General features: G+C 33.8%; 1 protein-coding gene across 3 annotated transcripts in view; it reads right to left on the bottom strand.

Annotated features, from left to right (window-relative positions):
- The window catches only part of GRID2 (glutamate ionotropic receptor delta type subunit 2), a 1,741,897-nt gene that overhangs the window by 347,360 nt on the left and 1,367,134 nt on the right, over positions 1-27,403 (bottom strand). For all 3 annotated transcript variants that reach the window (XM_072624913.1, XM_072624914.1, XM_072624915.1), the window contains one exon: positions 19,561-19,873. In XM_072624913.1, coding sequence (XP_072481014.1) covers positions 19,561-19,873 — 313 coding nt within the window. The remainder of the gene's footprint in view (positions 1-19,560; positions 19,874-27,403) is intronic.

Raw genomic sequence — 27,403 nt, 5'->3', positions numbered from 1 at the left:
AAAGCATAAGAATAGAAATGTTTTATATCATAAAAATTATCTATCATCCACCCATTCATTCATCTATCTATCTATCTATCTGTCTGTCTATCTATCTCCAAAAACAACCTTCATATACAATAAGGACACACTAGAAGCTGTTCCAATAAATATAGGAGTAAAGTAAGGATGCCCAATCTTCTCATTAGTTGTTGATATAGTTCTAGAAATACTACCAATACCAATAATGTAAGAGAAACAAATTAAAAGTTTAAATATTAATTAAAAGGATTCTCAAAAGAAATACTATTTATGACATAAAAATGCTCCATATAACTAATATGAAAAATACAAATAAAAATAATCCCAAAGTTTACATCCTACAAATTGTCAAAGATGACAAAAGATGGAAAAAGTCAATACTGAAGGAGCTGTGGGACGACAGGCACAGAAGTACATTTTTTCCCCTGAAACTGAGGATAAATACCATTTGTAGTCAACAAGTATTTATTAAACACTTACTTCATAGTAGGCACTGTTCTAAGTGGTGGGAATTTGATTTAATTTTATAGAGAAGCTGTCATTTTTGGTGCATTTATATTAAGTATTTATATGGATTCAATATCAATGGTGCCTATAAGCATTATGTAGTTTCCCTGATTGTCTCTTTTTATTACCACAATTTTTTTTGTGGAATTATCTGAAATCATGATTGCTGTGCCTACTTTTTTTTTTGTTTCAACAGCTCATCTTAATTTTGTGTGAATCTTATGTATTTCCTAACATTTTGTATTTCCTGTTATTTATGTATATCCATATTATTGGATTCTCAACAACAGAACAACAATCAATTCTTCTACCCTCTTCAATTTTATAGGTGAATTAATCCTATTGATATTTAAGGTTATGATGGTTAATACTTGGTTTTCTTCCATCATGTCCTTCCGTTTTCCTCTGTTTTCTTTCACATCTCTCTTTACAAACAATAAAATAGTAGAAGAAAGGAGTTTTTCTAATAGTTTTGATCTCCAATGAAGAAGTCTTTCTGCTTCCTTGTTCCCTTTCTCTTTTGTTCACTTCTGATTACAGGTTTTTGCTCCCATTTCCTTATCTTTTAATTTTCTCTTCATACAAGCTTAGGTAAATTTCTGAAAATGTAATTTACAGAAGAGCTTTTCATCAGCATTCGTGCAAAGTGTTTCTAAAACAGGGAATCTGCCAATCTACTGAAACTGGAGGCCTGGTCCAAAAAAAAAATTAGTATAGACAATTTTGCAAAAAGAGTCAACATCATTATGCACCAATAAAAAAAGCTAATGAGATCCCAAGCTGCATCAAGAGAAGAATGATGTTTAGAATGTGGGAACTTATCCTACTAATGTAGGATAAGAAATCCACATGGCACAAAAAGTATGTACATATACTATGGTAGCAGTATAAGTACCCATTAACTTTTTGATTGATGTATCTACAAGAGTTGTATCAGTCCTTTTTTTGGTATGCCATGTGAATTGCTGGTACCAAAATAAGAACAGCACAGGCAAGTCTGAGAAAATGCAAATGAGCTTTAACAAGGTAAATGTGAACCCTGCTATATGAGGACTGGTTGATGGAGCTAAGATAATTAACACACTTAGCTGTCTTGAGAGATAAAAAAGTTTCAAAAATCAGATTTAAATGATCAAATTCATTTTGCTTCAAGTAGTCTCCCTAATTAAAAAAATATTGTCAAGTCCTATTTTCTTCCAATTCGCTTCCTGTATGTTTTGATTAATCAGGAATATTTTATTTCATAAGAAAACAATTAAAGCTTCTTTAGCATTTTATAATCTTTTATCCTTATAAAGATGCATTATATTATGTCAAAATGAAGCACTTTCTCCCTTAAGATGTGAACTTGATTACAAATAGAAATTCTGTGAGATTTGAAAGAATTCTAAAATTTGGAAAATATATTTTCCAATCTTTCATTATCTGTACAAGTGTGTCAAATATGTCTCATTAATTTTATTATTTCACTGTAAGATATCGCATGACTTTGAGGACAACTTTTGAGGTTTTCCAGTCTCATCCCTAATAGATACTGGCTCTGGAATCACCTCTCAACATCTAGGAACCTTTCGAAGAGTATAAGTGGTAGAGTAAATGGAGATTTGCATTGGCAGATGATTTTTTTTTCCACTGGAGGAGTAATTGAAACCATGATTGTTGGTATTTATAACACCTTATGATGGAAAAACACTTTACCTTTTAACTCAGTTCTCACATCAACTCTGTGAAGTAGGTGCTATTAATATTTTTGATTCATAGATGAGAAAACTGAGGCCAAAAGAAGTAAAATGACTCTTCCAAGGTCATGTAGTTGATATATGTCTGACGCAGGCTTTGAACTTAGTTCCTCCTGACTCCAAATCTTGCATGCTTTAGTAACTGTGAGTTTAATACACCAATGAAATCACAGATATAGTCAAAGAATTCATGCATACACATGTGCATGTATTTAATAGTGAAGTATTATTTTTACATCTAACAACCTGAGGGAGAAATAAAACTCATAGCTATTTTGCCTTTCTAGAATACATATATATATGTATATACATATTTAAATAGCAAAACAATAGACTTATGATCTATTTACTTGTAAATCCATATGTACTGAATTTAAATTGAATTTTGATATGAAAGGAAAGGTGATTCTTTGGAGGAATATATTTTTTTCCTTTGATATAGTACAGTCCAATTAAAGAATATATCTAAGTGCATTTGACCAGACAAGTAATTTACTATATGCCTCCAGACCTAGAGACAGAAAAGAAATTAGACTGTAGGCAAACAAGAACAAAAATTGAAAATATAACCTACAGCACTATATTTCATTCGGCACTGATGTATACTGCCCGCAGATGTATTATTTGTCAAAATTCTGTAGGCTCAAACGTGTTTAGAACATGCTTGCAATGTAGACTACTGGTTATTTGACAAAGCTGATCTTTCAACTAAAGTTGCTAGCCAATAACTAAGAAATCCAATCTCATGCATTTTATAAAAGGACAACATTTTTACTGTGGAAATTACAGTTAGTAAACTATTTGTTGTGTATTTATCATGGACCCTTTTGATAGGTTAGTGAAGAATATCGACACCTTCTCAGAATAACATTTTAAAAACATGTAAAAATGAAACACATAAGGTTATTGATTATATTGAAATAATAAATATGTATCTATATAATACAAATAAATAAAAGCACACAAAAATGAATTCATATGCATACACACATACACACATTTGTTCATGTATGTATGTACATGTATACATACATGCAGGCACACATATGCACATATATTAACGTTATGAGTCCTAGGTTAAGCACCTCTGGTCTAAGTGGACCCAGAGTTAAAACGAAGTTGTAATTGAATGACAGGATGACCTATAGCTTCTTCCTGAAGAGACAACTAAAGGATTTGGAAGAGTTATTTTTTCTTTAGATTCTAAAGAAAATTATAATATTTATTATTTTACTAAGTATTATTATAATACTAAATGTATAATGATATATAATATATGTAATAAATGTATAAATACATACATTTAGTGTGTATTTTAGTAGCAAGAAAATAATATTTAATGGGGCAGTCGATCATGTTCTGTTGCAGTGCTTATAGTAAGCATTTAGCAAATCATCACAAAAGTGTTTGCAACTTATGTATCAAAATGTGCTGCAAAATACAAGAGAAGATGAAGGGATTGTGTGAAGAAATCCATACTCCTCACCTGAATTAAATCAAAATAGATTTTGATAATTTAAAAAAGTGCACATGGGGAAACAATGAAAAATGTTTGGAAAATATTGTCCGTGAATAAGAGGGAAGTATACCACAGTTCTAGAAAAAAAACTCAGAAATTTTTGTCAAAATAAGATTACTGAGAGTGTATAAATTTTTACCAACCAACATGTCTACCTTCCTATAGCTATAACATTTTTATGAGAGTAATTTACACATATATCAAGGGATTCCATGTTGAACATAAAATATGATAATAGATATATTTTCACAAATGATATTCTATAGCAGGCCACAGCTCTATAGTCAACCAATTAAATGAAAGGTCAAGAAAATATCCATGACTTGTTAACTTGTTGAGTAATTATTTGCTGACTAATAAAAAAATATTTATTTGGCAAAAGAAAATGCCACCTCCAAGGCTCTTTTGAAATAAATATCTTCCATGTACATATCAATTTTGTTTGTGAAAAGGGGTAGAAACATGTATATTTCTTTAAAAAAAAACCTCTGAAAACTCAAAGAAAAGAGAATTTGAAAAGAATGGCTGCCCAGGACAAAGAGACTGCTGGGAAGCTCTCATATCATATAGAGATGGGTTGTGATCAGCATGATTGGAGGGAATATCCACAGAGAGGAGATTGCAGTTGTTTCAAAGAGAAAGGAAATAAAAAAAACAATAGATATTGGAGCTAAGTAATGTAGCACACTGTTGGGGATGGAAGCTCAATTCCATGTGGACAGTCTCGGGTGGGTAAAGGTGGGAACTTCTAAATCTTAGAGTTCTCATGAGGCCCCCCATGAAACACCAGGGAATCGAGGAGTGAGACCGAGCTATCTCGTGTATTTCCGCCTCTTCCCGTGAGAAACGTGATGGGAGGAGCATCCCCGCCCTCGAGACTGTCCCGGATCTGGGCACACCTATTGTTATCTAACAGGCACGGTATTCAGGTGCAAACTACACGGCTGGAGAGCTTAAGTAGGGTCAGGAAAGCCTGAAGGCGCTCTTAGCGCTGAGGGGCCCTGACAGGACAGAAGGCTCCGCTTTTCCTCTCTTCGCTCTCCCTTCCCCCTCTCTCCCCACTTCCACTTCTGCTTTCATTCCCTCACTGTAAGATCTTTGCCTCCTTGGGAGACTTCTCTCTCCCTCCTAAGGAAGAGTTTCCCCTGCACATGTAACCGAGACCCTGAATAAAGCCTAACCCTTGTTCGACTCCGGAAAGTCTCTTCTCTCATACGTTTATCCGGTTTGGCCAACCGAAGACCTGGGACAGGTAAGGTAAGACTCGGGTAGCCCTCAGGCCTCTAGGCCTGGCAGCACACTTTAAAAATTCTTGTTTCAGGTACAACTGTTTAAATGTCCCACATACATTTTATAGTTTAAGGGAAAATCATGAAAGAAGAATACTAAAATGTATCTAATACACAAAAGCAGTGAAAGAAAAGATTTTAAATTTTACTGTCAAATTAATCTTTGAGCCTTATAAGGAAGATTTAAGTCTCGCTTCAGTGTCTTTTATTTTATTTGACTCCACTAATGTGAGGAGTTTCCATTTACAAATTATATCTTTATTTTTCTGAGCATTATTTTCCATAATACAGACCAAGCCCACATTCTTCTTTGGCGTGCCCTGACTTCCTATATTTCCATAGTGCTAACCCTAATAGGAAATTAGGAAAGGAAATTACACATAGAAAATGCAACTCTAATAGCTTATTTTTTAAATCTGTTTGAAAATTATTTTTAAAATTGAATAGCACTTTACCATGACATAAAAAGAATGGAAATTGAAAAAGGCTATAATTTAGAATGAAAATACTTCTTCTTTCAAGGGCCTACTTATTTACAATTCATAAATACATAAAAATAAAATGAAAGTTCATATAAATTCTTCTTCTTGAAGGGAAAACTACTTTATGTACTTTTCCATGACCTGCTTACTGCCTTGACTTTTATCTTTCACTGCAGAAATTAAAAAGGTGATAAGCCATTATGGCTTACTAAAGCTTATTCTGCTATTTTAAAAAATAAACCATTAAAACAATGGCAAAATTCTTCAGTTAAATCTAAACTATTTGCAACTTGAGCCTTGGATTACTAGGTAATGAATTTCTCTTTTTAGGTGGGAGGTAGGGGGAGGAAAAGAGAGTACAGATAAGCCAGAAGATGATACTTCATGGACCTTATGTACAAGTTGCCTGGCTGATGAACTCCTAAAACCAAATCCCTCGATTCGTGGTTTAAATTGCACTGTAATCAGACCTGAGAGAGGAACAAGGAAGGCAAAATGGCCCACAAGTTTGACCTCTGCAATTACTGAACATTTCCTAAGCTTTCCCTAGTGTAAATGCTTGGTAAATTGCCTCTCCGTGCTAGAAATGACTGTTTCTCTGCCAAATTACTCTCTCTTGGTTCATCAGTTAGCTACGCATGCTATGTAATTTACTTGCTCAAAAGTTTACTCATTCCAAGTTTGATGTGTCCATCTTGTATAAATTGCTTCTTTAATTTAGAGTATTATATAAAATAACCACTTTTATTTCAGCTACTAAAGAGTCCTTATTTCCCTTTCTTGCATCTCCCTGCCCGCATCCTACAGTATGCCAAACAATCTTTGAGAATAATTGTGGATTATTTATAGATTCCACCTGATCACATAATAGTAGATAAAGCTGTGGGCTTGGAATCAAGAGGTTGTTAGGTTTGTCCTTCGTTCTCCAAGAGGACCACAACATCAGGATGATGACATGACTTACAATTGACTTTGATTTGAATGAGGGAAGGCTGTGCAAAGTCACGACCTCACTTTTTTCTCCTGAGCCATCTGAGTCCATGGCCTGACATTCATCAGGATGACTGGAGATGGCCCAGGATGCAATGGGAGACCCTGGCCCTTTCAGGCTAAAGCCTTATCACGTTCTCACTTTGAGTGAGATACACCTATCAATGAATAGGCTTCTTCAAGTAGTTACTCAAGGGATGGCCCCTTTAGTAAAAAACAAAAAATCAAAGTAGTTACTCAAGGGATGGCCCCTTTAGTAAAAAACAAAAAATCAAACTGGAAGGGGAAGATCCTGAGACATTTCCTAGCTATGTGACACTTAGTAAGTCACTTAACCTCTTTCTGCTTCCATTTTTTCAATGGTAAAATGAGGTTAATTATAGTACCTACCTTCCAGTGTTGTTATGAAGATCAAATGAGATAATATTCGCAATATTTATCATACTAAGATGCTTAATAAATGCTTGTTCCCTTCTCTCCCCTTCCTGCTCCCTTTATCCTATAGATGACTTTTATGATCATATCGCTGTAAATTTAATGATGATTGGTCATTTTACATGAAGAACAATAACCTTAAAAAGGAAAAGTAGAGTGGCTTTTTTTCCTTTTTCTACATTTTTTTCTTTGTTTGGAAATACAGAAAGAGGAGGAATGCATTTCTAAATTTCTAAAAAAATTCTGATCCAGAAAGTTGGGCATCATCAGATGTAATTTTGCTTGGGAGGGAAAAGATTTGAATTAATACAGTAATAATATAATAAATAAATATAATATAACTTAATGAAGAAAAGAGTGATTGACGAAATTATGGGAGAGTTCTAGACTTCTCTTTTATTCATAGACAAAAAATAGAATGAAGAACCAACATGTAGATTTGTAGATTCCAATGAGATCTGGGGGCCCGATCCTTCAGGCGCTCCCAAGTTGTTAGGGAAATGTCTACTGAATTACAGGTTGTAATGGGTGATAAATAGCAGCTTCAGACCAAGTTAGGTGAAAGAGGAAAGCTCCACAAGAGATAGGGTAAACACTACAGAATATCATGATAAATTCTGGAAATCATCAGAACAAGTAGTGATAGCATAATTCAAAGAGAGAAGTCAGAAATTAAGCAGTTGATGAGTTGCCAGATCTTGGAGTAAGGGAGGAAACCTTAATATGAGTTCAGGATTAATAGTCAAAAGTTGAGAAAGATAGAAACAGAACGGGTTCAGGAATAGAAAAGAAGGGAAGGATGGCAAATGGTTTGGGTAATAATGATTCACATCACCTGGGAGATTAATAAGTGATAATGTTATTTGGTGGCATATGAGGAATGAAGAAATAATTGAGGATCGGCATTACTTGAGGAGTCTACTACTCCCCATTGCATATCCTTTATCTTTTAATTCTTACCCTCTATTCTGCATCTCTGTCACAACTACTACCATGACACTCCCACTCCCTCAATAGCACCTATGAAAGATTATCTAGAGGCAGGTTGTGAAACCTCTACAAACAGTAGCAGGAATGATTTCTGATGTCCAGGTTTCGTCTGATATCTTTTTGAAGCAGAGAACCAGATTATCCTTATTTAAGGGGTAGAAACAGGGTGACAGAATCCATTTAGTGTATTAAAAGTGATAGATCAATTGAAGAAATAATTTGAACATGTCCATTTAAAGACACTTTCATAAAAGTGATAACAAAGAAATTAAAATATGATGTGTCTATATAAAAACTAAAAATGGTTTTAAAATAATCTGAGAAGTCCAAATAAGCTAAAAATGGAGCTATAAAAAGTAAAGTGATTTGCCTATTTAATAGTTTTATCTGGGAAGTGATGGGGAAAAAGTACAAAAACCATACCAATTTAAATCTATCAAGTCTCATTTGAAAAACTCATTGTTTATCCATAACTGATAGCATAATAAGAGACATATAACAGTTTTAAGACACTCTGTTTAGTATCTATCTTTCATAAATATCATAAGATATTTATATGTAAATATGTAGATGTAAATATATATGATTTATATAAATATATGATTTATATATTTTGTAAATATAATGTATAAATATCATCTATATCTACCCATCTAACTCTATTTCTATCTATCTATCTAAATTTCATAAGATATTATAGTCAGTGAGGATGAGTGTGACCTTGTAATGGATAATAGACCCTGGGTTAGTCACAGCCTCTAAGCGGCCATTAGCAACTCTTTGAGATCACAGATTTCACTGTGCTAATCTGCACTGGTAACAGAAGTTTCCTCACAAGGACTTCCTTGGATCAGTGACATCAAAACTCCAGTCCCAATCAACCAATAAATAAGAAACTATACACTGTTGTTCAGTCATTTCAGTCATCTCTGACTTTTCATGGCCCCATTTGGTGTTTTCTTGACAGATACTGGAGCAGTTTGCCATTTCCTTCTCTAGGACATTTTACAGATGAGGAAACTGAGTTATATGTATATATGTGTGTGTGTGTGTGTGTGTGTGCATACATAAATGTTTCCTTAGAACATGTAAAAGAATTATTTTACCACCTGGTAGGGAAAATGCATGTGATCAATTTAATATGCCCTTTGTCCAAAATAGTTTATAGGGAAGAAGTTTATTTCAAACATAAAATTTGTAGAATTAATTAAGAGAAACCATCAGAGGAACTTAAGTTCATCTCAGTACAATGGCCCACACTGCCAGATGCATGCCAAGAAAAAGATAAGTAAGATGGAATAATTTATTCAGAAATGGGATGCTCCAGGCATTTCTGGCGGATTAAAGCTCCTCAGGTGGGGATATACTGCAGCAGACTGAAGACTTTGAGCCATCTGAGAAGTGCAATAATACAGAGGAATGAAGTGCCTGTGGTCAAAATGGAATTCATCTTTGGAAATAGAAGAAAAAAAAGAGAAACTGCTAGGATGTTAATAAATATCTTACATACAAAATGCTATCACTGATAGTTCTTCCTGACCTTGTAGATAGCTACAACTGCATTCAGAATTCTTAAGATTTTGAAATAAAAAGACAAAAAAATGGATCATGTCTGGTTACAATATAGACTCAAGATTATGGCAATTTTAGGTTACTAATGGATACTGACTTCAGAAACTGGTAGTTATTTCTAGCAGTACAACACATTAGAACTACTTTGAGAAGCCTCAGAAATGACAGTTTTCTCATAAGTAAAGTGAGGGGATTTTGCTGAATGATCTTAGTGATCAAGGTGCAACATCCTATGACCCTAAGATTTTATTGCTTTTTCTTCTGTCTCAATAATATGGAAACTGAAATAGATATATTGCTATGTTCTTCCAAACCAACCTGTGGAGAAATTGTTAAAATTAATTAGATGCTGCAAGAGATGATATTTTTTAAAAAATGTTATGAATCCACATGCACACGCATATATACACACCCATACATATACATGTGTAGTAGCATGGATTTTTTATCATCTACTATTTAACTTAAAAGAAGCATAATGGACAGGAGTCAGTAAGACCCAGATATAAGGCTTGCCTCTTTCCTATATTAGTTATGTGATCCTGGGCAAGTCAGTAACAGCTAGTTTATCTAGTCAACTCATTCAAAGTTATACATTATAGACAAATTACAGATCTGCACTGAGTAGAGGAAGGTTCTAAGTCACTCCTTTCCCATACCAAAGAAAATATAGACATAGACAAAAAATGCAATTTAAAATACTGTCAAATACTGACTGTTAGGTACGTGGTGATTACAGCATAATACCCTTATGCTTTAGATGGTTCAATGGTTAGAGCAATGGAGTCAAAAAGACCTGAGTTCAAATCCAGCCTAAGACACTGTATTGTTCAGGTACTTTTGCTTATTTTGAAGATCTTTCCCACCCATTAATAGGCCCATGTGATATGCTTAAATCACATGAAAGTCTAACTTTAATGTGATGGGAGGAGCTTGTTGAATGGGTGGAACAGAAAGGATGGAACTGAGCTGGAAGTAAGTCAATGAGAGCAGTTACGGTGGAGGAGAGAGAGGACACAGGCAGGCACAGCTAGTCTTGTGAGTGTTTGCTTTGTGGGAAGGCCCCAGGAGGGTGGGGATGACTAAGGAATGGCTCTGTCCCCTGTAGTGCTAATGTGTGTTTACTTCTTGGTTACTATGATGGATTTCACTTTCTGGTGTTGGGATTTGTCTTTTTGGTATCTAAATAAATGCTTTCTCCTGCCTTCCATATGGAGAGTCTGTTATACAGTGTGATTCAGAACTATGCCGGCATATTCATAGTTGTCATTGGTACTGTGAACATTGCCTTGGCAATAGACACCTACTAGTGGTGTGACCCCGCACAAGTCACTTAAACTTTGTTAGTCTCAAATGGAGAAGGAAATAGAAAACCACTCAAGCATCTTTGCCAATTGATTGTACAATCCATGGGGTCATGAAAAGTTGCATATGACTGAACAACTGAAAAACACCCTTATCCTTTAATGAAAATTATGTTTTCAGAAATGAGTTGGAAGCTTTTTGTGTAATAATTTTACTTTTAAATATATGTCACAGCTGGCATGAGAAGTTCTAGTGCTCTACAAATATGAAATAATAGAGGTCTTTTAATGGATCCTTATGGTCTTTTCCTTAGGATAGATGTTAAATGATATGTATAATTTATAAGAAATAGTATAAAATAATACCTTCAGGAACTGAGGTAGAAAAGTTCCTTGAGCAGACAGAATAAAACACTTGGGAGCCTACTTAAGAAGAAAAAGCCCAGGAACTATATGAACATAACTACAAAATATTTTTCACATAAATAAAGACAGATTTAAACGTGGGGAAATAGTAATTGCTCTTGGGTATGCTAAACCACTATAAAAATATGGTAATTCTTTCCAAATTTATTTACTTATTCAATGCTGAACCAATCAAACTACCAAAGAACTATTTCACTGAGCTAGAAAAAATAACAACAAACTTCATCTGGAAAAATGAAAGGTCAAAAATAATCAGGGAATCAATGAAAAAGAAAGGAATGGAAGGTAGCCTACAAGTATCAGATTTCAAATTATATTACAAAGTATCAATTATCAAAGCAATCTGATATTGTCTAAGAAATAGAGCAGTGGATCAGTGGAATATATTTGCTACATCATACATAGTAGTAAATGACCATAATAATATAGTTTTTGATAAACCTAAAGATCTAAGCTTTTGGGCAAGGACTCATTGTTTGACAGAAAATGCTTGGAAAACTGAAAAGTAGTCTGGTAGAAACCAGATATAGATCAATATCTCACGTCTTATACCAAACTAAGATCAAAATGGGCATGTAATTGAAATATAAAGAGTGACATCATAAGTAAATTAGGAGAGCATATACATTTTTCCTTTCAGATCTGTGAATTAGGAAAAAATTTAAGACCAAATGAGATAGTGAGGTTCGTGAAAGGTAAAACTGATCATGGTAATTACATTAAATTTAAAAGATTTTGTGCAATAAAAACTAATGCAACCAAAAGTAGAAGGAATGGAGGAAATTGGGAAAAATAACACATTTCTCTGATAAAGTCTTATTTCTCAAATATGTAGAAACTGAGGCAAATTTATAAAAGAACCACTCTCAAAATGATAAATCTTCAAAAAATAAAAACATAAGTTTTTCAGAAGAAATCAAAGGTATCAATAGGCATATAAAAATAAGATGTCACTAATTAATACAGAAATGCAAATTAAAACAACTCTCATGTACTAACTCACACCTATCACATGGGTTGACATGACAGAAGAGAAAAATAATAAATGCACAGGTAGTGGAGGTGCAAGCAGTTCAGAAACTGAAGAAAAAGTTGGAACTCTACTGAAAGGGCTACAAAATGGTGCACTCTTTGACCCACCAATACCACCATGAGGTCTGCAAACTAAAGAGATCAAAGAAAAGAGAGAAGCATCTATATGTAAAGCAAAACAAAAACCCTTAAAGCAGCTCTTTTCTAGTGGTAAAAAATGGGAAATTGAGTCATTGCCCACCAACTGGGAAAATGCTGAACAAGTTGTGGTATGTGATTGCCATGCAATATTATTGTGTCATAAGAACTGAGGAAGGGATAATAGTTCCTGAAAAAACATGTGAAACTTTATATGAACTGATGCAAAGTGAAGTGAGCACAACGAGGAGAACATTGTACACAACACTGCATCGAAGGACAGCTGAGAAAGACTTTAGTACTTTGATCAAAACAATTACTCAAGATAATCCCAAAGGATTCATGATGTAAAATGCTAACCACCTCTAGAGAGAATTAATGAATTCTGAGTGCAGATTGAAGCATATGCTTTTCAATTTAATTTTTTTTGCAACGTCTAATGTGGAAATATGTTTTGTATTACTTCACATTTATAATTTATATTGTATTGCTTGCCTTCCCAATTGGTGGGGGAGGAACTTGAGAGAAGGAGAGAATTCAGAGATCATATTTTGAAGAAGTAAATATTAAAATTAATAATTAATTTATTAATAAAAATAATTAAGTGAATTAAAAAACAAATAATTATATACATATTTTTTAAAAAAGAAAATATCCCTGGGGAGAAAAAAGAAAGTTCCTTTACCAAGGTTTTTAAGACATTTGTTCAAAAGAATGAAAATTTTAGGACAAATTTATTTGGTTGGAAACATTGAATTTATCTGAGTCATCAAAATTATGTAGAAATTTGGGACACCAGAATTATGTAGCAATCATAGGACTGAGAACTGAGAGAACACAGTACTCATCTAGTTCCATCCATTCATTTTACAGATATTCGTACAGTAAGTTGAACAAGGTCATACAGGATAAGTAAGTCATGGTGATAGGATTTTAATATGGATTTCTCAACTTCTAATCCATTCCTCTCCTCTTTCAGTCACACTAAACTTCTGCATGATCCTTTTGGAAGAAAGAAACATGACGGAACAAAACAAAACAGAAATGAGTAAATGTTTGTTGCAGAGCATCAGCACAGATTAGAGCTAGGAGTCCGTGGACATCATCTAGCTTAGGGGTTTGGATTCAGTCAAAGGGTCATGCTTGAGGACAGAGAGGGTCACACGTGGCCTTGAGGCTGCAGGTTCTCCACCCCTGATCTAGTTCAAATTCTTCATTTTGAAGAAGAGGAAACTAAAACCAGAGATGAAAGATACTCCATTTTCTTCACGGTTTCTTCATGCCTTGATATTTTCAACACATGACAGCTCATCAGTCTTCAGTTTGTAACTTGTCCTAGGTGACAATGTAGTCTCTAAATTGTTCATCCCAACTATCTAAGCAGATGCTGTATAGACAGCAAATTGAAATGTGGTGGCTAAAAATAGGAAAGGGCAAAAAAAATTACTTTAAGGTCATCCTGGGGCACTTTCAAGCAATGCAACATGGACTTAGAGCAAGTAAATTGCAGCCTAGGAAACAGCTTGTCCAGCAAGCAGAAGTACGGTAGTCTGTTTCTGATGAGCCAATGAAATGTAATTTTAAACAACAGAGGCCTTGAAACAGTCGCTTCAGTCCCAAATAAAACAACTCCTGTGTGTCCATATGGTAGAAAGGATCCATGTCTTAACGCATAAATAACACACACCAGTGTTAATGACACTTAAATAAGAAGGGATATTTTTATGTACTTGTAATAGTTACTGGGATCAGAGTCCTAAAATTTGGTATGAGGTGGACCTACCCTCAAAAGGAGCTAATTTCCTTGTTGTACCCAAACAATTTTATTATTGGCTATTCTCAGCCTATGAGTTGTGGGGCTCAACAGAAGTCAGTGAGACTCCCATATTTCAAAATGCCTCAAGAACTCATCATCGGTGGTTTAAATGGCAGGAACAATTTTCTTTCTTTTCTTTCCTTTTTATTTTATTCATTCATTCAATTTACGTGGGTGGTTCATTCCATTTTCCCTGTTGCTCAAGTCAATTTCTTGAGCCCTTTGTGACCAATAAGTATTAGGCATGGATTATCGGGTCTCTTATTACATATTTAGTAGGAGAGAAAAATTGTGGATCCAAGTACCTCACTACATGGTTTCTCCCACTCAACCTATATATATAGTCTGTGGAGTCCATTGATTTAAATGAGTTCAAATCTGAATTACCTTTGGAATAAATTTAACTCTTAAAAATTCCTGCCCCTTTCCTTCTTGGAGTCATAAGAAAACTGAGACAAGTTTACTGGAATAAGCACAGTGAGTACAGCTCATGTGACAAATAGTACTATTTTGTAGGACCTCTGGGACCTGCTTTTCTATCATTTAGATTCAGAGTTTTTTAATATATTTTCTTATAGCACTTTTGGGAACAATAAAAAAAACCAACTATGACTATATCAAGTATTGCCCTTCATTGTATGTCTCTTAGGAGACATCTTTTCCCCCCCATAAACAGGAAAACCTCATTTGTAAATATAGATTATTTTCAGAGCTGCTTTTAAAAGAGCCAAGACAACTTTGTTTATGTCAGCTCAGGTTCAGAGGTGGTAACTTAATTTGTCCTTTACTTTTTTTTGTTTTTGTTTAATATTAACTCTTTGAAGGCCAGGTTTACTTGGGAGAGACTTTTTCACTTCAGTTTATATCTGCAATGTAGAAAAGATTTGGCAGTTCTACCCCATTAAATCACTTTAGAAGCACAGAGTACCACTTCAGCCAGTATATCAGAACAGGACTGCTTCTGTCTGGTTCATATACCCATATGTAAGACTGAATTATTAAAAATATTCACAGAATATATTATCTACTCAAACTGTATAATCTCCTCAAACCACAGTACCTCTACTCATGCAGATGGAACATCAGGGAGCTCTTTCTTTGAGTACATGACTTTAAATGCTGGACAATTCTGATGACTTTTTAAAAAATTAAGTGCCTTGTCATCTTTCCAATCAGTTCAGGGAAATCCTTAAGTGACTGTGACAGTATAAATAGTTCTGGGTGCTACTTTGGTTAAGACATGCCTGTCATGATTAATGACAACAGAGATGTGTTTCTGAAATAAACAAGTACTACAGAGGGAATTTCTGAGCTAACAGTTGATGAAAGTACAGAAGGAAACTTACTCATCTAGTCAACTAACCTGTCGCCAGGAATTAGTCTCATTTTCTCTGTATTCACTAGGGACAGTAAACAATAGAGCTTCAGCTAATAAGTTTTTTGCTAGGGTTCAAATTGAATGTGAAATATTGGATAACATTATAAATGGATCTTTTTGGTATCTGCATTAGGAGGAGTGAATCCTTTGGGCTCCTGTGATTAGATCATGTGGAAACTTCATATATGTTGATGTCTGTCCTATTAAAATGGATGTTTTCCTTCTGCTAAATTGTTATCCTTCAATTTGGAGCACAAAGGAGCTACTCCTTTGCTAATACATCCTCTTTAAGCCTCTGGATCCATAAAGGAGAAAGTCTAAACTTCCCCTCTTTAGAAGTGATAGGGAAAATTCTGATTCTTTGTATTACAGTGAAATTCATCTAGGAGAGAAGAAGAACTATTTTTCTTCAAAATCAATTCCACAAGCTATAAGCCAATTGATTATCTGTTACATGAATTCTTGGACTGTACACACCATTCTGAAACTTCAACATTCCTAGCAATCCTAAAGGTCCTCCTTCTACTTCTCAATAGCATCTTTCAGAGTTATCGTAGACAATTTTCTTCCTTTTCCCCTTCTATATAATTATTGTCTGCTTCTGACACCAGAAACATTTTAATTTGATCTCATTTGCCTGTGGCTTGCCTGACCTCTCTGTTCATGTTCCCCATTAGCTGCTCCCTGTGATTTCTTCCCCAGCTCCAAATACTCCAATACCATTTATAGTGGATGTCATCCTAGAGGTAACTTGTTTAACTTGAGCTAGCAACTATGAGTTTTCACTTTGCAAAAGGAAAAAAAAAAAAACACCTCACAACAAACAATACTTAGTTATAAATATTTGCGAAGTAGATAGAAAGATTATCTGTGGGTGGCTCAAGATGACATCGGAATGTGTATTAATGGATGTGAGTTCTCATATTATTTTATACTTTTCTAATAAACATGAAGATTTCAGGGAGGAGTATATAGGCATGATGATAGGGGAAACCAGGAAATTGACAGTAAAATCTATGTAAAACTGCTCTTTCATTCATGCATTTAACAACCTAATTCACAAGCTTTAATGTTATAGTCAAACAGATGTACTGAGTCTAGTTCTGTAACAGACCATACTGCTTTTGCACAGTTGGGTTCCCTGAGCTGTTAAACTGGGAACACTCTGAAACTACAGTTAAAAACAAAATCAGCCTTAGTAAGCAACTCACATATATTTAACATTTTTCTGCTTCTCATCTGTCCCCAGACTCCCTTTTCAAGATCTCTTTAATATCACATGAAATGCCTCTTTATCCCTACTCAATCTGCTTTAGTTGTTCAATAAAGCTTGCAATTCTGAAATAACAGCTGTACTTCCCTTATACATACATACATACATATACACACACACATACACACATGCACACACACGCACACACTTATTGAAAATCATAACATATTACAGTTCTTTTGTTGGAGCATAGAATTGTAAGTCATAGAGTTTGTTTTTCATAATACTTGTGAATTTCGTATTAATTTTAAAAATCAGGGCTTAAAGAGGCAGCATATAAATATATGTACATATGAGTAATTTCACATATATATATATACATGTACATATATTTAAAATTAATGTTTCACCTTAAACTCATGATGAACAAAGAAGAAAAATGATGTTTGAAAAGTAATAATTGAATCATCATTGTCAGTGGCAGCTATTGTTAATATACTTTCTTTAAATTTTTGATTAATCTATAGGTTTTATAGCTGGTTGGAGGCTAATCATTATAGCTATGGGAGTAGAGAGATATACTCAGCCTTTAAATTTGCGGTACTTAACTTGAACAACGGAAACCTGTGAGGCATTTGTGAAGCAAAAGCCTTGATATTTATAACTTTTATTATCTTTTAATCATTTATAATCATATTATCACTCCTTTCTCACTTGACTATCCATTGGATTTTGCGTTTCAAAGGGACACTTTGACATATTTTGTTTGTCAGTAAGTCCATGAAAAGCAGAAGTTGAAACTATTCAGAATACTCAAAGGTTCATCTTTCGGGATGTGGGTCTCAATAGGGAAGCCTCTGTCTTTTTATTAAGATCTTTATAATAGATTCTCAATGGTGGGAATTCCCAATGCAGGGTCTAATGACATTATTTATAGTTGGGTGAGTGTTAATGAGAAGAGATTTGGCAATGACCTTTTCTTGTCAGTGTCTTCTTCATTTACCATTGCACGATAATCAGAGTAGGTTTATTCCATTACTTAGATTAACAAATTATGTAGTAATTCTTAATTCACTGATTCAACCTGATTACTTGAATACAATTAGAAGAGCAGAAAGGTTTGGGAACAAATAAAAATTATGACTAGACAAACATGTGCTTTCACATGTACCATGGAATAAAACTTCTTAAATTAGGAAAATGTTAGCTGGTTTTAACTATGTTGCCTCGGTATTGGATTAGAATCTATTACCAATGGACAATAAAGTACTTGGCTGTATATATGATTACACAAAATATTTCAGAAAAAGGTTAAGATTATATAGACAGTGAAAAATACTAAAGCTTTTATGCTTTAAAGCAAAAACAACAACAACAACAACAACTCTGTTGCATAGGCTACTCCCATTTAGGAAAATTATCATAGGTGCATGAGCTATTGATAAAATTTAAGCTCTTCATTAATAGAATATAATCTCTATGAAGGCAGGACATATTTTCACATCCATCTTTGTATTTCTAGTACCTAGTAACAGTTTCTAAATAGTAGACATTCATACATATTTGTGCAATCCAATCCAATCCAATTCAGGTTAACATTAACACCTACTATATGCTAGACATTGTATTAGACCCTAGGGATACAAAGAAAATGATGCAATCTTTGCCTTGAAGGAACTTATAGTCTAATGGGGAAAAACAATCTGAAAAAAAGATTAAATATGAAATATGCCAAGTAAATTGTTGTTGTTTAGCTGTTTTTGTCTTATCTGACTTTTGTGACCCTATTTGGAATCTTCTTGGCAAAGACATTGGAATGGCATTACCATTTTCTTCTAGCTCATTTCGCAGATGAGAAACTGAGTAAGGTTAAGCCCAGGGTCACACAGCTAATAATAGTCTAAGTTCAGATTTTAATTTAGGAAGACGAATGCTCCTGACTCCAGATCTAGCACGCTATCCACAAGGCCACCTAGCTACTCCCAAAGTAAATACAAATTTATTTACTGAATGACCCTATGATACAATTCCACCATAGGAAGTGATCATGAACTGAAATAAAGTGTTATATGATTATATTCCCATTCTGCAAATGAATGAAGTCATTGTGAAATACTATCCAAGACACTGTATAGTTTGAAAGTTGGAGAATGGAGGGTAATTTTTGAATTAAATGTCAAGAAATATAACTGTATTGATAAAGTATTAGAATTAATATTAACTATAAGATCTTAAATCATATATACATATAATTTTAGGGTAATCTTGACATCATCAAATGTTTACACGTCTATTTATTTAGCTAACATATTAAGTAAAAGCTCTGAAAAGAAAAGAGAAAAAATCTGATCACCCTTTCCTGTGCTTGAATTAAAACAAAATAAAACAAAACATCAATCACTTGTTTATATATTGAATGTTATCACTTGAGAAGACCAGTCTAGCAAATACTCAAAATTTTTGGAAGAAAATCTGATCTGTGACATAGATTTCAACTGTGACCATGTTTTTCTAAAATGAAATTAAACATATTTTCAAAATAGAATTAACCATTATTAAGAACAATGTGCTTAATGGTGTGAGAACATATGGAATATGCTGAGAAATTTATTTATCTGCATTCAAACAAATAATTGTGGAAAATTTGTAAATATGGGAACTGAATTCACGTAAGCAGTTAAATTACTTTTTTGTTATTTTTCTCCTTACCTTGCTGAACAAAGGATCCATACACAAACCACATTGAATTGTAGAGGGTGGTAGAAGTCATTGATCCCATTTGTAATCGTGGAGGGTTAAGCCAATTTAGGAGGTAGACCAGCAGTCCCACTAGTAGTACAGTGCCAGCAATGCAAGCCCACAACGAGAAGTCAAATGGGGCAAGGCAGGCAAACATATCCACTGTCTTTTCAGCTCTGCGCAGCAGCACACCCACAGAGTAGTCCATGTAACGGGTTGTAAAGTCTACCACATTTTCACGATCTGGAGTTATGGTTAATGCAGAAATTCCTATATCAGCTCTCTGAGAAATTGAAAGAAGAAGGACTCAGTTAGTAGCATGAACACCAATTTGATTTATCTCAGCTCAACTTGTCTTAGGGAAATAAAGTTAGCTGCCTTGGGTGATAACTTTCTGTACCAAATAAAAAGCACTCCAGAGGCATTTTAAAAATAACCACACATGAATTTTGTATTTTTTATTGCAAATCTAGTCCCACAAGACTTGGACAAATTGCATATTATTTGGGAATGTAAAATTAGGGGCCACTATTTCATATATATGGTTTCTGGTTATCTCCTACTCTTCTGGGTCCACTTATTGGGGCCATCATAATGGCAATGGTAAAAGGCATCTAAACTTAGAAAAGTAATTTCCCATGTGATCGCATTCACTGTTAACATCGAAATGATTTGAGGGTATCTGCTGATGGCCATAGTATAGTATTACATTTCCTTTGGTTATTTCTGCATCACGAAGAGATCTATTGCATTTATTGTTAGAGGTCAGAGCCCATGCAAATTTTAGATTACCATTACTTTTGTAGCTGTGAGCATTGTCAAATAGTAGCAATTTACCTTATCCTAGTTTACTCTGCAAACCTCTGAGATCCTTTGAGGGATCTATTAAATATTAAGGAGTCTAATGATGCTCTTTGAAGTAATCATCTTGTTTCTCAGTGTGTGTCCCTTTAGATCCCTAGATACAGCAACCATGTTTTCTCACAGGTGCTCCTTTTCTAACTTAGTAAGCATACAGTTAAGAACTTCAGTGAAGGGTATTTAATTTAAGGTGACACTTTAGTAGTTATAGAACCAACAGATAATGAATGAATGACTATCAACTCTGGATCTTGTGATAAGAAAATATACATTTAAACTACTTAAAGCTGCTTCTAGTTTGAAGTAATGAGCTACTGCTGTGACTAAAGCTGTGTGAAGTCCCTTTCTAAACACTAATAAAAGACTGTTAAATGTAATTGTTAAATGTTTTCAGTTCTTGATTTTTCTTTCACTCCATAAAGGAGGCAGAGGTCAGTAATTATCACTCTTAGGGGAAACTGTGACATGAAAAGGAACATTCTTGATGTAATGACAATACAATGCAGATTCTCACAGTTCTCTGAAATAGTAACTCAGTGACATCCAAGGAGCCACCAAGAGTTAATTCAACTGCCAAGAAGGTCCAACTTATCATTCTCAATTGATTTTGTACCAGCAGAATCAGAACTAGGATCTTTGGTTGCAATAAGTACAATAAGCAATAGCATCTTTTAGTCCAGATTTCTCCTTTCACAGATAAGAAAATTGGAACTAGAGAGACCAAGTAGCTTACCCTAGTTAACCCAGGTAAATTAATATCAGAAGTGGGCTTACAATCCCTATCTCCTTTTCTTATATCAGAATTCTTTCAGAATGACACATGAATCTTTTGATTTAATGATATAGACATATTATTTAAAACACTAGATGACTTTTATTTTGTGCATCAGACACTTCCTCACATCCTTTTTACTGCCACATCCTTTGTTACCGTAAAAAAAAGTCAAACAAAACCAAGAGAAACAGTGTTCCCATTAGATAGAACATGCAACATTCAACAGCCATAGTCTCTATGAAAAGGGCTATGTGTATCAACATATCATCTTGAGAACCACTGGCCAATGATTTCGGTCTGATTTCCCCTGTTATCTTTCTTTTACAGCATGATCATCACAGTAAATGTTATTTTCTTGGTCCATGTTCCTCATTGAAGCTATTGATAGAAGTTTTCCAAATGACTCATATTTGTCCTTTATTAAGACGAAAAAACAATCTAGTACATTAATATTCCACAATTTCTCCATCCATTACACTGTCAATGAGAATCTTTCTATTTAGTGTTGGGTCACCAGAAAATAAAAGTGCTGCTATGCTGAATTTGGTATGCATAGGACATTTATTTCTGTCTTTGTTTTCCTGGAAGGGTATGGGTTATAACCGTATTGCTGTCAAAGGTTACAAAAAACAGCCCAGTAACATTTGTTGTATATGCACAGTTTGAACAACTCACAAATCTACAACATGGCAGGCATATGATTGTGCAACACTCACAATTGCTATCTTTTGCCATTTCTGCCATTTTGTTTTGTATGGAGTGAAAACTTAAAAAATTGCCTTACTTTGTATTCATATGATCATAGAACTATGGATTTAGATTTTGAAGACACTTCAGAGTTCATCTAGATCAATGCCCTTTATCTCTATCAGTTGGCAATTTTCTTTATAAAAAATTGTTCCTATCCATTGATAACTTACCTACTAGAAAGGGGCTCAGTAATATAATTGTGTCCATTTAACAATAGTAATACTATTTCTAGTAGTAATAATAGTATTTATATATAGCATCTCCTATGAGTCAGATCCTATGCTAAGTGCTTTTCAAATATTATCTCATATAACTCACAATAACCCTGGTAGATAGGTGCTATTATTATCACTAGTTTACAGGTAAGGAAACTGAGGCAAAAAGAGGTTAAGTGAGTTGTCCAAGGTCACATGACTAGTAAGTGTCTGAGGCCAGATTTGAACTTTGGTCATCAAATTTTGTCTATTGATTTTATTTTTGCAAAAGATTTTTTTTTAATCCTATAGATTTGAAATGGTCTGTTTTGTCTTTTGTAATCATTTTTATGCTTTTATTTATTATGTACTCTCTCCCTCACCACATATCTGTAACCACATATTTTTCTGTTCTCTTCTAATTTTAAACTCTACAGAGATACTTTTACCATTTGGAACTGATTTTGTATATTTTCTATATGGTAGAAGGTACTAACGTAAGCTACTTTTCACTGACTTTTTCCAGCAGTTCTATTTGAACTAAGAGCATTGCTCATATTTAATTCTTGTTCTTATATTTATTGAACACTAGGCCACTATGTTCATTTAATTCTAGGTCTTGTTTATCTATTATGTCTTATTAAGGTACTCTTTTAACTAATATTAAGTAGATCTGATGACTACTGATTTGTAATATAGTTTGGTAAATGATAATTTCCATTATTTCTATTTTCTTCATTTTTTCTTCCAAGTGAATTGGGTTGTTTTATGTCTAACTCTACAAAATATTACTTTGTAGTAATCAGAATTACTGCTGATTTTGATTGATGTAGCATTAAATCCATAAATTAATTTAATTAGTATTATCACTAACACAGTTTAGTCATGAATATTGACTATTTATCCATTATTTTCATTCCTTTATTTCATCTCCTTTATTTTCATTCCTTTAAAGAGTATTTTGTTATTCAATTCATATCAGTCCTGAATTTGTCTTGGTATGATAATTCTACCATATTTGATTCATTTTCAGTTATTTTTCATGAAATATCTCTTTAGATCTCTTGCTCCTGGTCTTAGTAAAATACAGACAACTTGATAACCTTGCAGATTTCTTTAGTATTCTGGTATTTTACTTGTTTATCTGAAAAGTATCAATTTTTTTTTCACTGAAACTCTGGGATTCTCAAAATAAATCATCAATGCATTTGCACATAGAGATAATTGTGTCCACTAACTGCGTATGTTTTCTTCTCCAAATTATTTTTGATTGTTATAGTTAATATTTCTAGAATTAAATTAAATACTAGTTGAAACAATGAATTCCCTTGTGTTATCCTTGATCATTATTTAAAATGCCAGCTCTTTATTGAAAGCAGATATTTTGATATTAAAATTATTTTTGCAGGAGAAAAGTAATTTTGTTCTCTTAAAAAATTTAAACATTAACAAATGCTGTGTTTTGTCACTTTTATGTAAATGTACATATAATATTGTGAGTTTAATGATTTTTTGTAATAATAATTACCATTCATATAACACCTATTATTTTCCAAGCACTTGATCCTCATAACAATTCCTATTATTATGCCCATTTTACAGTTGATAAAACCAAGGCAAATAGGTTACGCAATTTTCCCCAAGGTCATATGACTAGCAAGTATTTGAGACCAGATTTGGCCTTAGGTTTTTCTAATTTCACACCCAGTGTTCAATTTGGTACAATGATTAATTGTATTTACAATTTCTTAATGTTGAACCATTAATGTATTCCTGGTATAAATCCAATTTGTTAATAATAAATATTTTGAATACATTGTTATTACCTCCTTATTGGCATTTTGTTGGACATTCAGCCTCTAAGGGACAACGAATAGCTGGAATTGATGTCAGGCAGACTTGTAGGACTCATAAGAGGGCATGGAGGAGAGTTACACTTGCTGCACCAGAGTACCCACATCAATAAGTACATAGAATAACTTGAACTTTTGAGTATAGCTTACATATTTAAATATTTCCTTATTCTTACCAAGTGCTTTCATGTAAATGATACTATCCCTGAGGATTTCTTTTATTACTCCATTTTATAGATAAATAGACCATGTGCTTTTTCCCTATAGACAGTTAGGCTAAACTCTTTTAGGTTATGGATCACATTGGCAAGGGTTATGAATGCTCCTAGTATTGAAGCAATTAGTACTTTGTCATCTTCAAACAGAATCATCTTCAGGAAATTATTAGGGATCCTTTTTTCATTTGAACTCTTCACCGCATGACCTCCGTTATGATGGAAAATAACTTTGACCATCATGAATCTCTCATTTCTGGGTCTTGTGTGGGTAGTATCCCTAGAAAATTTAATTGCATTGTGACATCTTCCAAGGAATTTTGCATGATTTTAATGGGAGATGGACTTAGAGGAGAAGAGCTTTGGTAGAAGTATTTGCCCTACTTAAAAAAATGCTTTTTTAGTAGTCAATAATTTGATACCTGTACCAATCCCAGTAATAACACTACTAGGTTTATTTCCAAATATGATTAGGGAAAAACAATCTATATGTTTTAAAATATCTATAGCAACTCTCTCTGGGGTGGCAAAGAACTGGAAATCAGAGGGATACCGACCAATTCAGGAATGGTTGAACAAGTTGTGGTATATGATTGTGAAAGAATACTACTACACTATAAGAAATGATGAGCTCAAGGAGCTTAGAAAAACATGAATAGACTTGCACAAAAGAAAGAATAGTGAAATGAGCAGAACCAAGGAAACATTGTATACAATAACAGCAATAAATTTGAAGAATGGTTTTGAGCAAATAATTCATTTTGACTATTATAAATACCAAGAACTAACTACAAAGGACATATGAAAGAACATGCTATGTGCATCAAAGAAAGAACTGACAAATAGATGCATAGAATGATTATATATATACATGTACATATATATATATACACACACAAAGATATATATGTATGTATATACACACACACACATACACACACACACATACACAAGCACATTTGTGTCCAATGGTAGTTATCTCTAGGGTGGGGGGGAGGGAAGCAAAAAAAGGAAAAATATTATGTGATAACTTTATTATATATTGAAAAGGAATAGCAAGTTGTACATAACAGATTTGTTTCATATGTAATCATCTTTTAAGTATTATATTACATTATGAGAATGTTTGTTTTATTCTGTAAATTAAAAATAAAATAAATAAGAATCTAAAAATAGTCAATAACATGGAGATTGTGAACAGGAGTGTATTGATTCTGGAACTTGTATTCATGAAGCTCTGAGTTCAAATACCATCTTAGACCCCTACTAGCTATGTAACTCTGGGAAAGTCACAGAGAGATTTGATCCTCAGTTTTCTCAACTATAAAATAAAGAGATCAGACTGAATGGCCTCTTCCAGCTTTAAATCTATGATTCTTTGAAGAAACAAAATCTACTATCAGATATTAAGTCAATTACATTCTTGTAAGCATTTGAGAGTTCCCTTGGAAGGTGGCATTTCTTTTGAGTTAAGAATTTTAAGAAGTAGAAGTGAGAAAGGAAAGCATCTAGGCATTAAGGTATAGCCAGTATAAAGCCATAACACTTGAAGGCAGAGTAGCATGTGTGAGAAACAAGTATGCCAATACAGGTGAATCATAAAGCGTATACAAGGAAGTAATATAGAAGACTCAAAATTTAGGAGGAATTCAAGTTGTGAAGAGCTCTGAATTCAAACCAAAGCAATTTATATTTAATACTGGAGGTATTAGTGGGTAAGGTAGGGGAGAACCAGAAGCAAACAATGTCCTGAAAATTCAGAGAGAATATCCAGAAAGTGATCAAGAGACGAAGTTTCAAATGTTACAAAGAATTAAAATGGATGAGGATTGAGGAAAAGCTTTTATATTTGTCAAGTAAGAGAGCATGAGTAACGTTGAGAGGGAAATTTTAGTTGAGTAATGAGATCAGAAACCATATTACGGAAGATTTAGAAGAGTGAAGGGGATATGGGGTTGTGAGAAGAAGTTGGTCAACTAATGCCTGGAAGAGGCCAGATGTCCTGCAAATATCTGAATGAAGCTTAAAAATTCACCAATTAAAAAAGAAATAAAGTGAATCACTTGTACACTCCTCCTCCTCCTGGGCAAGAGATGAACGGAAGAATCGCTAGAATTCTGCATAAACCCTGAAACCAGGGTTAATGAAAAGTATGGCACAAGTCCAATGGCAAATCCAACGATCATGGTGATGGTAGTGGTAGGGAAAATACCTTAATCCCTGGAGGACAGAAAGAGTTGTCTAGGCAGAACCTTAGCTTTTGACTTTCTTTTAATCTCCCTGTTTCACTGAGTCATTATTTGCTAATGCAGGATAGAAGCCCCAGAAACCTAGGGCCAAAGAGAGACTCTGCTAGGCAGGGACTAGCAACAGAAGAGCCCTGGAGTTGTTTGAAAGAAGGGGAAAGATTGCAGATGTGGAGCTTCCCCCAAGCACAGGACCACTACCTTCACTCCAATTTGCACGTTATAGCTGCTGAGAAGACCAAATAAAAATAAATCTCATACTATTAGGAAATAACTCGACCTGAGAAATACCTGGGGTTAAACCCTGAGGAAGATGATGTAAAGTCTGAGAGAAAAAAACAATGTCCTGATCTCAAAGATTATAAGAGTACTTGAAAGAAACTGAATAGCTAGAAAGAACAATGAAAAACACATGAAAGAAATGAATGCTTTCAAAATTAGAACAAATGAAAGAGAAAATAATGACAATGAAATGAGATTAAAACAAAATCAAAAGGTTTTTTTTTAAAGCAGAGAATTAATGAAAATAACAAAAGCAACTAACCTGAAAAATAAATAAAAGAGAAAGGTTCTAAGAATTATTGAACTATTGAAAAAAGCACAATTGAAAAAATGCCTACCATATTTCAAGAAATTATTAACGAAAAATTGCCTAGAACTTAAAACCAAAGGACAAAGTACAAATAGAAAGAATTGACCCATCACCTTAGGAAAGAAACTAAAAAAAGTAAACTCCTTCAAGTGTTAAGATAAAAAATCCAGAGTTTCCAGGTCAAAGAAAAAATACTAAATACTGCCAAAAAAAGTTTGAGTACAAAGGACCCATAGTAGGGACCACATGATAGTTGACAACTGCCACAATAATGGAGAGAAAATCTTGGACTTCAAGACTGTATAAGGTAAAGATAAAAGCTTACAA

This window comes from Notamacropus eugenii, chromosome 7, assembly GCF_028372415.1.
Source record: "Notamacropus eugenii isolate mMacEug1 chromosome 7, mMacEug1.pri_v2, whole genome shotgun sequence".
Lineage (NCBI taxonomy): Eukaryota > Metazoa > Chordata > Mammalia > Diprotodontia > Macropodidae > Notamacropus > Notamacropus eugenii.
The sequence above is the reverse complement of the archived record's forward strand: the minus strand, read 5'-3'. Positions and strand labels throughout refer to the sequence as shown.